The 15,088-nt window shown below is 34.0% G+C and overlaps 1 protein-coding gene across 1 annotated transcript in view; it reads right to left on the bottom strand.

The window, feature by feature from the left end:
- Positions 1-10,740, bottom strand: part of LOC123532934 (E3 ubiquitin-protein ligase UBR3-like) — a 48,809-nt gene extending 38,069 nt beyond the window's left edge. Inside the window, 10 exon segments of the mRNA XM_053517321.1 lie at positions 3,657-3,749; positions 4,289-4,422; positions 5,000-5,179; positions 5,529-5,757; positions 6,129-6,262; positions 6,652-6,759; positions 7,177-7,323; positions 8,250-8,386; positions 9,395-9,608; positions 10,453-10,740. Of these exon segments, the coding sequence (XP_053373296.1) occupies positions 3,657-3,749; positions 4,289-4,422; positions 5,000-5,179; positions 5,529-5,757; positions 6,129-6,262; positions 6,652-6,759; positions 7,177-7,323; positions 8,250-8,386; positions 9,395-9,608; positions 10,453-10,729 (1,653 nt within the window). The 5' untranslated portion in view covers positions 10,730-10,740.
- Positions 10,741-15,088: the final 4,348 nt, after the last annotated feature.

Genomic DNA, 15,088 nt, shown 5'->3' with positions numbered 1-15,088 from the left:
GTTTCTCTAAGAAAGAATCCGTATGTGTTTCTTCTTATTATTATTGTTGTTGTGCGTATCATTATTATTATTATTTAAATGTTTACTGTATTATAAATATGCTTTATTATAAATATGTATTGAACTCCTAGCTGCCTAAAAATGAAGAGACGAAAGCTTTAGACGAGCAAGAAAGTTAAATACAAGAGAATAGTCTGAAATAACTTGACCAACTGTGAAAGCAGTCTAACTGTACAATCGAAAGTCAGGCTAGACTGCTGATGTAGTCAGTTATTTTCTACATGTATATTTTTAAAAAGCGCTAAATAATATATACTTAACTGATGAGATATATATATGTGTGAAGTCAATTGGTCACAGGTATGTTTGAAAATTAATTAGATATTTCATTATCTTGTCACACATTATACTAAGTTTTTTCAGTTTGATATGGTTATCTGTCGTAAACAAGTCAATAAACTTTATCATATTAGGTCTTGTTCTTATATGTCTATCAATATATTTATCTCGATCAATATTAAACAATGGACAAATTAAAAGATAATGGTACTCATCTCCTATTTCGTGACAATTTCTACATTTTCTTTCGTTTTGTGGTATATTTCTCCACCGACCAGTTTCTATTGGTAAACGATGATTTCTAGTTATAAATCTGACCAAAGTTTTACTGAAGTAAGGTGATAGTTTACTAATATATGGGCTACGAGAGAAACTTGTTTTATAATATTTGTAAATGTTGGTTGCTGAAGTATTATTTATTTGTGAAAACCAGTTTTGAATAAACGTATCTTTCAGTTTTTGAAAAGTCGCCCTAATAAGCCATTTACTATTGATAAAGCTCTGACTGTACCATATTCCCGAAAACCCAAGACTACATAAGTTGTGTTTAACATTGTCTAGCCATTGTGACTTAATACTATTTTGTGAGTGTAGTTCGTATATAAGATTGTAAATTTTTGCTGCTAATTTAGTAGTTCTGTCGCTCTCAATATTTTCAATGAGTCTTGCCCAGTATGCAATAATTCTGTTTTTAATGTTAATTGAAAGTGGGGTAATCTCTAGTTCTCCGTATATCATGTACGATGGGGTCGATTTCTTTAAATTAAATATATACTTATAAAACTTAAGTTGTACTTTTTCTAATATATCTATATTTCCATACCCCCATATTTCACTTCCATATAGAAGTACTGGTTTTACTGTTTTTTCAAATAGCTCTATTTGCATATCATAAGGGAGAGAAAGGGATTTTATTTTTCTTAGCAAAGAAAACATTGCTTTTGTAGCTTGATCTGCTATATATTGTTTTGTTTTATTGAAACTGCCATTTGGAGTTGTCCCAGGTTTTAAATGTATTTTTCAAAATCTTTCAGGTGTACATTGAACAAAAGGCAATTATACCATTAGACAATTTATTAAAATCAAACAACAATCTATTAGAGAACTGCTATAACCTGTGTAAATAACAGCATACATGTGTATTATGTTTTTTCCAGTGATACAGAAAATAATGCCTAAGTAATGCTAAGCATTAGCATTAGCATTACTTACTTTGGCATTAAATTAGCATTATTTTCAATGCTAAAATTGTGGCAATAATCATTACTTGGCATTATTTGAAAAAAATAATGCATTATTAATGCATTAGCATTAGCACTACTACAACCCTGTTCCTCATATGAAAGAATTCTACTCCCAAAGCAAGGTTTAAAGGTGAAAAATATGACCTCTTGGGTGTTAAGGTTTTCCTACGATCTGACCCAGCAGCCTTACTTTTAGATCCAGATGACCCAGTTTCAAACACTTCTGAGATTTTATTATCTAAAGACAAACATTCTGATCAAGTTTTATAAAGATTGGTCCAAAATTGTGACCTCTCAATTGTTAACAAACCAACTGTAGACACTAGATGATTCTACCCTGTACCTTGGTTCAGGTGAGCTAAAAGATATACATTTTCATTTCACAACTGGAGCATTTTTTTTTTTTTTTGGTTGGGTTTTACGTTGCTCCGACACAATTATAGGTCGTATGGCGACTTTCCAGCTTTGATGGTGGAGAAAGAACCCAGGTGCCCCTCCGTGCATTATTTCATCATGGGCAGGAACCTGGGTAGAGCAACCGTCCTTCCGTAAGCCAGCTTGAGCAAATCAACAAAATATGAAGGTTAAAATGAAAAAGCAGACATTTCAATTTTCACAAGGCAAGGTTTCATTTTACCTGAAGCAATTGGAAACTGGGCAAATATAGCAAACATGCTTCTTGATAGATTGGAGAAGAATATCATTCCATGATTAATGCATAGAAGCAGCAACTAACAGATCATTAATGATTATTTAAAGGTTATCCTCTGCTAAATGAATTTGAGTACCCCCAGCCCTGAGTTTTCAAAACACAGGGATGAAAATTTCAGAACCACATTTTACTAAAGAATTATTTATTACCACATACCCACCAAAGGACAATTTCTGAATTATCTCAAAGTTAATCATCTACATGTACTTTACTGGAGTTTGAGTCATAATGACATAATTTTGATCATATGGCAACTTTTCCAGCTTCTGTAGGTGAAGGTAGACCCAAATTGCCTCTTCAGGCAATGTCTTAGGCATGGGTGGGCACCTGGTAAGCCAGCCAGATGGAAAAAAAAACTGGTAAGCCAGCTAGATGGAAACAAAACTATCATGCAGTAATAACTTAACAAACCTTTTCCTCTCCCTGTTAAAGAAAAGTAAAACGCATCTAATGATTAAAATGACGTTAGAATCTATTGTAGGCTTTTCAGTGAATAACAAAAATATCTTTCATTCTTAAACATAAGAATCTTTCATTCTTAAACATAAGTTTCACGAAAGTCAACTTAGTGAAAAATATTTTAACAAAAAAGTCACGACATTCGTAATTTCCAATCTGCTTCATCATAACAACGCAATTTCATATGAAGCCTAAGTAAATTATTCATTAAATTAACCAGGTACCGCTCTGAACACCTAGGCAAAACCACCAGCCTTTCATAGCTAAACAGCTTTCTTACATGATGGAATTCTATACCCAAAGCGGGGTGTCAAACCCACAGCAGTGAGGGCAAAGTGATTCAGTCAGCAACCTCAACCACTCAACTGTGTGTCCCCCCTGTATACACACTTGTTTAAACAATTTAACATTCAATTTTGCCATTTTTTTCAAAACTTACAAGTTACACACGATGACAGCTTCCGGTACATCTAACCGGTACCTGCACCTTGGTTAGGCACTATGGACACTGCAGACAGTCTCCTCTCACCAGGACTCAAACCTCCTGATCACAACTCGGACCAAACACAGCAAAGATTTCCATGCATTTTCCCAAACTATTTTTACATTTAAAGAAATCAGATTTGAGCCGTACCATGAGAAAACCAACACAGGCATGGATCCAGACCAGCCTGTGCATCTGCACAGTCTGGTGTGGATCCATGCTATTCGCTAACAGTCTCTCTAATTGCAATAGGCTTTGAAATGCTTGTCACAAATGCACTATGTTGGTTTTCTCATGGTGCAGCTCTTTTTTCTAAATTCTATTGCTACACAGAACACAGGGGATGCAAAATTTTCCAAAACTGCAAAAGAGCAAATCTTGATATCAAAGTTTTTACTACGGCCTAAACAGTACTTACGTTTGTTGATTCCTTGCAGCATATAGCATCAAACCAGTCCTGTAACGTGTCCTGGCACACCTGTATCATCGTCTTTGTAAGTGTGGTAGTATTCTGTAATAGAAATGGAAGATCAATTAATTGGCTGGTATCCTGTAATGTGTACTGGCATTTATTGTAGCACTGTCTTTTAAGTGAGGTAGTGTTCTGTAACAGAGACAAAAGATCAATGGTTGGGGTAAAGTTATGCACTTTGTCTTGGCAAGTTTGGTAATGTACTGTAATAGAGACAATCATTATATGGGACTGTGTCCTGTAGTGTACTAGCACAAGTAACACTGTCTCTGCAAGTGTAGTAGTGTCCTGTAATTGAGATAAAAGCATCAATTACAAACCTATTTTTATATATTTCTATCATACAATAACTCAGCGGACTTCTAACAGTCAATTACCTATGATAACAGCATAAATATTCTTCGTGATTCTTTTTTTTATGAAAGCAAGAAAAAGATATTTTTCATGTGCAAGATCCATTTAATTTTCAAAAACTAGGGATTGTTATAGAAAGTACAGACAATCCCCTCAAATACAGGAGATATCCAGAATTTATAAATGTGCCAACTATTCAGTTATCAATCTGTAATAAAGTGTACCTCATCTCTCAAATGTGATATCAGACTCCACATGGGCGAAGCCGCAATTTCTAATTCTGCTGAAAACGCTGCATAGTATGTATCTGGTTCAAACTCCACATGCTGATGCAGTTCCCTCTGGTTCAAGTTCATACCTGAATATAAACACAATTGGATTACACAGCAAACACAAAGGAAAAGGCTAAAATATGATTTTAATAAAAAGGTTGCGATTCTGTAGAGATAAATTTACTAAAATCCTTATCAAGTGGAAAAGAAAATATCTACCTTTGTAGAGACATGTTTGCTCTTCGGATCTGTCAATAGCAGTTATATTGTACAAAAATAAATCCATCACATGATACTAATATAAATGAAAATTTTCTTATATTACTCTGAAATGGTTTATAATCATCGTCACATGGACTTATTTTCATAGATTAATATCAAATCCCAACCAACAAGTAACACACTTAAGAATTTGAAATCCGAGAACTTGTATCTCCAACAAAACACAGTTTGTTCAAAACCTGGAAATTTCATGTTCAAGAACTTTTACATGAAATCGCAGTATGTTAATAAACAAGACATTAAAAGGAAAGTTCAAAAACAAAATACATCAGGGTAAGAGTATAAAGCCCGGCATTCTCTGCAATAAATAATTAAATGCAAGTAATCTTCTGATGGTTCTAAAACATTTTGCAACTACAAAAGTTATAAAACAAGGCAGACCTTGGAAGTAAGACAAGAGCTCCAGCCACATGGAAACAAGTTTACTGTCCGAGAGAAACTTGTGCGCTATCTCTCTGTGCGACAGTAGGTTTATCAGGTCACTGATGATCGGCCAGTAACAGTGCTCCTTCATTGCTTCGTGACTACAATCAACTACCATGTGGAAGTTCTGGTGTGCATCTACAAGTATAGACAAGACGCTAGTTCAATAACTGAAATATTTTCTTTTTATAAATAAATACAGTTATAATTTATCTGGTGTCCAGACATGTTGTACCTCTACTTCATTCATTCTTAGTTTTCTTTGAATTGTTTAAGAACCTTTTCAAAATTTTTCATGTAATAATCAATTTTTAAGAACTGTCATATGTTGATATATCATTAACTCCACTGAAAAGTAAAGTTTATATATATCTTATTCATAACTATGTTGGTTTTCTCATGGCGTGGCTCCTATAACATAGTTGAATCAATATGACTTAAGCTCTTGCTCAGCTGAAAACTACTGAAGACCATTCCTGTTACCAACCTTGTAAAGTACTTTCTGTTAGTATTCCTTCTATCATGTGATTTAGACTCAAGATGAGTATATACAGGAGGTTATACTCTCGCACCATCTGACATGCCAGGCTCTCGTTGCTGAACAACTGTACACTGATGTGTACGACACGGTTTGCTACAGTCTGACGATCCAGGGCATTGACTAGAACACGTGAGATTCTACTGTAGTGCTGAATAAATGCACGGGTAAATGCTTCCTGGAATCAAATATGTATACATTATACAACAGCTGACAAACCCAAAACAGACAAAAGATTTTACATTGGTAATTGAACAACAGTTATATATCAGTGGTGAACAAAATTGTAAAATGAAATGAAATATTACTAAATCATTTACAACAAACTGAACTGTCTTCAATAGTCTGGTCTTTTTTATCTCCAGTTCATATCCACAAAAAAATTATTTTCGGTTTTTGCATGAAACTCAAGGGCTGCTCGTCTTGATATTATTTCAAATACATGACAGCTCCTAAGTAGAACCATGTTCACCTTGCACAAGCATCACAATGGCTTTTAAATCAGTTAATGTTGGCACATTAGTGACATTACATATTTCCTATACATACCTTGTACCTCAAATCTGGTAGAAGACTAAGCAGTAGGGTTACAATTTTCTGCGGGAATTCAAACTTGACAGTCCAAAATACCAGCTCTTCTAAAAAAGTCCTGTGTACCAGCTTCTGATTTAAACCTGGCATATCTGAAATCCACAGACAGTTACATGTTCATTACCAAACAAGACAACATACTCATTATTATAAAGAAAAAGCAGTGAAACAACACTTTTGAAGCCCATTTCTACTCTTGTTGCATTATCATTTCTTATTTTTTGTAATGAATTTCTCATCATTTACACTGCCTTTTTTCAGTACATACTGCACAGTGTAAACTAATATGAAACTATGATAAAGGGTAATTATAATTTTTTTAGTCATGTTACAAGAAGGGTCATTTACCAAAACATCAGGCGTTTCTCTCCTTTTATTCTGATAAAGGCAAAAACAATCCATATACCGCAACATAACAAAACTGTCTTGAATTTATTAATAGCATGCACCTTGCTGCATTTCTCCTCATGTGAAAAATTACCTTCATAGTCCTCAAACCCCCTGGGGTAGATGAGAGAGCCCACTGCAGCCTCGTAATTAGCTTTACTTCTCACATAGTACCACTTTGTGTCGCCCGGGCCTTCAGACACTGTAACACAATTTGCAATGTTTTAAATAAATTGTTTCCTTTATGTTATCACTTTTACTTAACCTTCAGCCTGCTGGCAGCAAGCGATTCTGCCTTCCCGACCAGTGCAGGCCAAGACCAGCGTGCACATTTGTGCAGGCTGATTATGGTCTTCACCATCCGCTGTTCAGTTTGTATTTTCAGTGAACACCCCTTTGAATAATAAGAGGTACTAACCAATTTGAATGACGGACCAGTCCATTTTAGAAATTTAGGAGGCTAATGGTTAATAATCTATAGGACAAGAAGCTTATCTTCGTAGTATATTTTCATTTAGATTTACAATCCTATAGAAATGTTCAACTCTGAGAGCCTATGAAGATACTGTAGAAAATTGCAATCTTCAGTACTTTACAGTAAGTTCAAAACAAATTTTACCTGCTGTCAGCTGAGAGTACAGTTCTTGGTTAGTTAAAGCATTTGCCATGACTCTACGCATGGCAGCTCCCATGTCACTCAAACTGTGTAGAAAGGTGAGGAATTGTTCCGCATCCTGCATAGCCACTAGATATGTGTCTAGAAGTTCTGAAAAAGACCAACTGTACAAATGTACATGTATCAAATTTCCAATATAGCTATGCTGAATTTTAAAGGAAAAATATATGCACGATACATGCAACACAAGAGTTTTAGCCTCATGCTGTGTTCATTATAACAAAAGGGCCTGAAAGTCCTGAATTGCTCACCTGTGTTAATGACTTTTGTTTTGAAAATTTAGAAAAAAACAACCTTCTGTTACAATGTAGATCAAGTAAAGGTGGCCTAACAAGTGTCATCAAGGGCCTAGATTTGACCTAGTGGCCTTTTCACTTCAAACTTCTAATATGACCTAGATATAACCTAATCAAACACTTTGACCACTTAGATACTGACCATTTAGATGATCAGTTAGTTAATGTAATCTCAGAAGAGTAAAAAGAGGTTCTTTTAGGATTTAACCTGGTTACCATGTTTTGAAAATTTATGAGCAAGTACTGGTTACAGCCTAGACTTCATCAAGACAACTTTCTTCACCAGGAATCATGTAGATCAGGAAGAACAACCGACAATGGACATATATGAGCAAGTACTGGTTACAGCCTAGACTTTAAGCACTTTGTGTAAAGTCAAAATATAAATAATAGTTCTAATTATATTCTTTTTCTGTGCCCTTTCTGTAACTGAAATATCCTATTCTAGAAAATGGCCACATAAGAATATTATACATGTACCAAAGAAAAACACTGAAAGAAGTGAAAGGGAGTAAGTTCAGCGGGTTTTATTTAATTTATATCAAAGTTAACACCCCTTTTTCATTTTCTGTTATAGAGATGTAGTTCTTTATGGGAATAGAGGTCTCTGAAAATCTGAAAATTTTCAAAATAATATTACCAAATTAATGGATTTTATATGAAGAACATCATCAAAAATCAAAGAATGTTAATAATCATTTACGAGAACAACATACATACCAGGTTTTGAGTTATCTCTCAGATGATACAGAAGCCTTAAAAATACCCGTGGCATCATTGTTTCAGCTACTGATAGTAAATCTCCTGGTGTGTGGTGATGTGATTGCTGTCTGTCTGGTCCATGACGAGGACAAAAGCTGTAACCAAAGCAAATAAAGTTTGAAATATTAAAGCAGCATGCATCCAGATTGTTTGATAACAAAAACAAACAAACTTTTTTTAGATATCTTGAAATAAATGCTATATTTCTTAAGAAGGCTTTAAAACTTAATTACTGACAAACTTATGTTACGGAAACACATGAGAATTTGCTGTTTTTACTACTTTTTACGATGAAAATTGAAAAGCGTTTGTCACGCTTTTACTACAGGTAAACTGTCTCGATTATAAATATCTATATTTTGAAGTCATTATTCACTACTTCAGCTATAGCGCTATTGGTTATGACGAGGTGAAAATGTCTTTATTGCCGCGGCAGTCCGGGGTTCGATTCCCGATGCGGTCATCTTTTTTTCTTGATTTGGAACTTTTAAAATATTTTAGAAACAAAACTTCATATTCTAATGTTCAAAATATGACCAAACTTTAATTTGAAAGAAAGATTATTTTTTAGCCAAATCTGGAGGCATGCTGCTTTAAAGTTGATAGTAATCAAATATCAATCTGGATAAATTCTGATTCTAAACATTTTGACCAAAAATTACTAAATAGCCTCAACACAAGTTCAAATTATGGATATCCTATATAAAACTGGTGATGTTCTCAAATTTTATATCTGTAACCATGTAGTTCTTTTTTCAGATGAGAAAAACTGTCAATTTTGCATTCTAAATGAAAATTTAAGTAGATTTCTTTCATTAAAATAGTAAGACTTGAAAATCTGTATCACCCAACAACCCAGCTGGCTTATAATGATTGTTTAACATGAAAAGGTGCCAGAAATAGAAAAACTGTGAAAAAAATCAAAGCAATTAAACACAGGCAAAATGCAGTGAGCTGTGCAGGTAATTTGAGCATTTCAGTGATTCCTTCCTACAAAAGTAATAAATATGTATATATTTTTGATTTCCATATTAATACAAGGAACTTTATTTTCACCAGTATAAATTTATGTTACAAAAAGTCATTATCTCTGAATTTCTTACCCAGAAGCATTCATAACACTGACGTCTCCACAATCGCAGGCACCGCCTGCCTGACTGCGGAACATGTTAAAATCATGTCCTTCATGATTACCAGCTTGAAAACAGTCAGCACAAAGAGACATACAGGGTGAAAGACCGCATGTCCGACATCTGTATGCAACAAAATTAGCTGTCCAAACAAGTCCACAAGTGACTGCATTGTCATACTGTCTCACTGCAATGACAAAACAATGTAATAAGCAATCAAGAAGACATTTCCAATTTATTTTTTTCGCTGTTCCTAAATGGAGCTCCTTCTTGGCTGTTTTACACTGATTGCAGCTTACTTTCATTGCCTGTCTTTGTAATATAAATGGCTGAGTCATTCACAGGTATAGCTTCAAATGATTTTCACCAGATAAGAGATAGACTTGCTGTGACTGTTGCCTGATGTAGAATAATAATGTTTTTAGCACAATTGTTTAAAACACAAAATTTGAGTGAGAAAATCATGATGTTTTGTGTACTGTCCATACTGCTATAGATGGACATTATGTATCTGTTTTACCTCCCATTAACGATTCTAGCATTTTCACCGGATGAAAGGTGGTCACATAGTGACCCCTATAATTCTGTGGATGGTCCGAGCCTTCTCAATGATTTGAGCCTTTAGTAATTATTTCATGTTTCTACATTTTATGCATGTTTTGGCAAACTATATGACTGTTAGAATTATTCATTGGCAACAATCCTTAGAATTTTTCTTCATGGGATTTGTTAAGTTTAATTGTTGGAGTATCAAACTATAGCAAAAGCTCTTTTGAAACTTAAATCTATTACTGACAAGAACTGAAATACTGGTTATTGGGTTCGGAATAACGAGAAAAGGAGGTCTATAAAACTGGTGAAAGGGTAGACCTGCGAATAATTTATAGACAGACTTATGCTACCAGGGAGTATTTAACCAACACATGAAGTTGAACACTAAAAGCAATTACGTCTGATCAAAACTGAGAGTCAGACTATTAACATGAATGACTGCCAATAACATGACATGAAACTGGCAAGGAAACAGGCACCTGTTTTTGTAAATTCCTCGAAGGTGCTTCCTCCTGATATTAGCCAGCGGCACCAATCAAGAGTTTCAAAGTCATCAATGGCTTTTTCTGGATTCAAAAGGTGATTCAACAAATCAGTAAGCTTTTGTGGTTCATGCTGTTTGGAACATTCTGTTTTCATATGCACGGCTACGCTCCTTTTGCTCCGTTTTAGTAGAGCTGACATTTCTGGAGCTGCCATCACAATGTTTCCAACGGAGAACTGTGGGTAAATAAGGGCGATAACCAAAATACGCATTAGTCTTAGACGAATTCAATTATTTTTCTATCAAAGGTAAAAAGAGACTAAATGGTACGCTACTGAAAAGCGAAATTTAAATGTATGAAGAAATGATTATATAGATCCCAATCATAAACATATGTAGGTCTAGTTAAGCGCTTACCAATCAGCATGTTTATGCATTGATCCATATTTTGTCTATGATTCTTTAAAATCGAAAATTGAAAAAATATACAATTTATTTCCTTCTTTCATACTTATATAATAAAATAAAGAAATGATTAAATAGATCTCAATAATAAATTAAACGTATGGCAGCCCTTTCCGATCAGCGTATTTTATGCACAAACTCATATTTTGTCTTTAATTAATTTAAAAATCAAAAATCGATAAAAATTATTTCATAATCTGTTTTTCAAACGTTCATTGTTAAAGGCAAAGAAAATATCCTATATCAGTGCCCCCCTCCCCCCTAAATGCCAGAATCTTAATCCCAAATAAACAGGATCCTGTCTAGTCCAGTCTGATAAGGGTCCATAAAACCCCTGTAGACTTGACATGTAGTCCATGTCAGAGGATCACATATTTTATTGATATGTACAGATAATTGGTTATTTCCTGTGTTTTGCATTTTATTGATTGAAATGCAGCTTCTTTTCAGAATATACACAAAATTATTTTAGTTTATAATAAACTTTTATTGTAATTATTTAGTCATGTTGAGTAATGTCCTGACCAATTAAATTATAACTCTTACAGCAAAGCAATTCTCACCCTTTTAGAAAACTCTTACCTTTATTTAATATAACACAAAATGATTATTTAAAACTTAAAACGAGAAATGGCAAGTATTTTTTATTCAATTATTATGATCTTTTTATCTAAGTAACAAAATAAAACCAGAAAAACTGATCATTGCTGGATTTCATTAGAAATTAAAGAAGCGTTCAGTTGCATTTTGTATTAAATATTATTATAATAAAACTTGATTTATCAAAAAAAAAATACTGTTGTATCTTAACACTTAGTTTGTTTAGCCGTAATTTAATCAGGCTTTCTAAACTCGTTATATAATTGAAAACTGGTTTACTATAAAGGTGAGAAATATCACATGCAATCTATATACTGCAGAGTAGCTATACAGTAGCTTATTATGATAAACAGAAGCTAGTCTATCAATGGTCCAGTCTTGTATACCTGCCCTTACCGCCAATACGCAGATCGTATCATCACCATAGGCACATACCTTGCATACCAGAATCAATGTCTTTAAATGAATCATGAAGAAATTATCAAATAATACCCTGTTTAAAAGAAAGGCTAGAAACTATAGGCCTACATCCCTAATATGTATTGCCTCTAAATCAATACAACATACATGTATTCTTGTCCCACTTTGACAGAAATGATCTCCTTAGTCATTATCAACATCGCTTCAGACCAAAGCATAACTGTGAAACACAACTTGTAAGTTTCAAACAAGAGGTAGCTGGCATTCTTGAAAATGGCCAACAAACTGCCGTCATTGTCATGGACTTCAGTAAAGCCTTTGACAAGGTTGTCCACCATAAATTGATTTATAACCTCGATACCCTTGGAGTCCACCCATTGGCATCCCAGTTTAACAAGTCATTTCTCAAGGACCGATCCCAAAGAGTAGTTGTGGATGGCTTCACCCCAGATGAACTTCCTGTTCTTTCTGGGGTTCCACAATGATCAGTCATTGGCCCTTGTTCTTCATAGCCTACATAAATGAGAATCCATCAAAAGTAAGTCAGGACTTTTTGCAGATGACACTATTGTCTATTTGACGGTTAAATCCTCTCTTGGTTTTCCATTCCCTAGAAGGCTGAGAAAAGGACTGGTCAAAGTTCAATCCGGATAAGTGTGAGGTATTGAGGATTACTCGAAAGAAAAAAAACCTACAATCTAAAATTATACATTCCATAATATAGCACTAAAACTAGAGAAGCTGCTAAATACCTAGGCGCCACACTAAGTAAAGATCTCAGTTGGTCAAAACATATTGATATCATCACATCGAATAATTCACTTAGATTTATCAAAAGAAATGTCAAAACAAACAACAGGAAAGTAAAAGAAACAGCTTACAACACCTATTTCCGCTCACAGCTTGAATACTGTTCCACCCATGGTAAAAATCCCTTACATACAAAATTAAACGAGTACAACGATCTGCAGCTCGATACGTATGTAACAACTATCGTCAAACAAGAAGTGTCACGCAAATGCTTAAAGATCTCAACTGGCAATCCCTTGAACAACGCCACATCAAAAATTCCCTTATTATATTTTTAAAATAAAGTACAGGCTTATTGCAGTTGACCATAACTACGTTACACCTACAAGGAATCTGAATTACTTGATCCCACAATCTCATACGCAATACTATTCTAAATCCTTTTTTTCCAAGAACAATTCATTCCTGGAATGATTTTCCACTACACACACAGTCCTGTCCCAGTTTGATTCTATTGACTGAGAGACTGGCAATTGTAACCTTCTAATCTATATCTATGTTTTTAATTTTTTAACAGTCTGTACCAAACAAGCGCCTCCCAGTTATAATCAATTGGGCAGTAACCCGTAGATGTAGATGTAGATGATAACATATGACAGGCTTTTTCCAATCATGTTAAGCCCTTTTTCACGGAAATGGCCCTTTCCGGTATCTAGTCATATCGGTGTTACGTTAATACACAAAAACGTGTATTATCCCTACATAGTGTACACGGTAATATGAAATAAGGCACTGCCTAAATCGAAAATCGATCCGACTTCAACTCATCCCATAAGATTTGAAAAGAAATGACAGCATGGAAGGACACATTTTTTTACTTCGATAGTAAATATCTTACTCGGTATATCGTATGTTACCGTAGAGGGATCAATTCTGTATCATTTTAAAGGTAGATTTTGGAATAAAAACAACACTGCCCATATTTGTAATGGTACAAGAAGTTGCGGTTCGGACAAGTTATGTGGACGCTTATTAGGCACATGAAAAAGCGTATTCTTCCAAAAAAATCCGCAGTCAGACGCTCTGTGCAGAAGGACACACGTTTTAATTCGATAGTATATATCTCATTCGATATATCGCATGGTACCGCAGAGGGAGCGATCCCGATTTTTCGTCGCTTTCCAACGAAAATCTGTAGGATCGATTCCCTGGTACAAAATATTATATGTTCTATATAAAATTAGCAATTTTCTGAGAACTCTAACACATAGCCAGGCCCATTTTATAAAAAGGATTACTAGCCTTATGTTCTTAAATGACCTATAAACCACAAAATAACACCAAGAAAGTAGGGGTCATGTATCTTCTGAGAGAGATTTTTTGTCTGACAGGTCAACACTCTGGAATATGCTAAAATGTGGGTATGAACTTCACAAAAGAGTCTTGTCCTTTACGTAGACAATAAATTATCGTGGAAGCTACAATTAAACAAAGTATGTATCAGAATTAATAATAAAATAACTCTCTTCAAGAAGATAAGATGTTACTTAAGTTATGATATGAAGATGATGTACTATAATTCATATATAGTATCGACATTGTTACAGCGTGTGGGGAACAGGAAATAAGTGCATTAACTGCATATATAAGCTTCATACAAGAATGGCAAAATTAATAATAAAAATAACAATAATAATAATAATAAAAAACAACAACAATGAATCAGACAAACCGAACTCTATATTATTTAATGAACTGAACTGATTATCATTTAGAAACAGGTGTCATTATTACGCAGCAGTCTTGGTGAAAAAGGCTCAGAAATATCTATCACCCAATTATATAAAAGATTTGCTCAACTTTTCCAGTAATAACGCATATAGCCTTAAATCGATTTCAAATAAAAATTAAGCAACACATAAACAATGAACTAATTACATGAAAGCTTCTTTTTCAGACATCTCTGCATAATACTGGAATAACACTCTTAGAAATATTCATTCTCTAACATCTCTAAACTCATTTAAAAAGTCACTGAAATCTTATTTGTGACATGAATGTAACAACTAAGGTTTCAGATTATATGAAGTCTTTGACTGTAAAACTTATTCTGTTTTAAGAATAATTTTAAGTATGAGTGCGATTTTAGATTATGTTTTCTGATTGATTGTCATGTAAATTAATGCTTGTATATTTTTTTCATGTTATAGAAGGCCATGTTTGAACTAAGATGTTGTAAATGTTTCATTTGCATGTCTGTACATGTTACCTTCTGAAAATATAGAATTTGTTATTATCATATTCATCATCATCACCGTCGTCGTCGTCATCGTCATCATCATCATTATTATTATTATTAATTATTATGTATAATTAGGTTTGTTTTCATTTCTTTA

Source organism: Mercenaria mercenaria, chromosome 11, assembly GCF_021730395.1.
Source record: "Mercenaria mercenaria strain notata chromosome 11, MADL_Memer_1, whole genome shotgun sequence".
Classification (NCBI taxonomy): domain Eukaryota; kingdom Metazoa; phylum Mollusca; class Bivalvia; order Venerida; family Veneridae; genus Mercenaria; species Mercenaria mercenaria.
The sequence above is the reverse complement of the archived record's forward strand: the minus strand, read 5'-3'. Positions and strand labels throughout refer to the sequence as shown.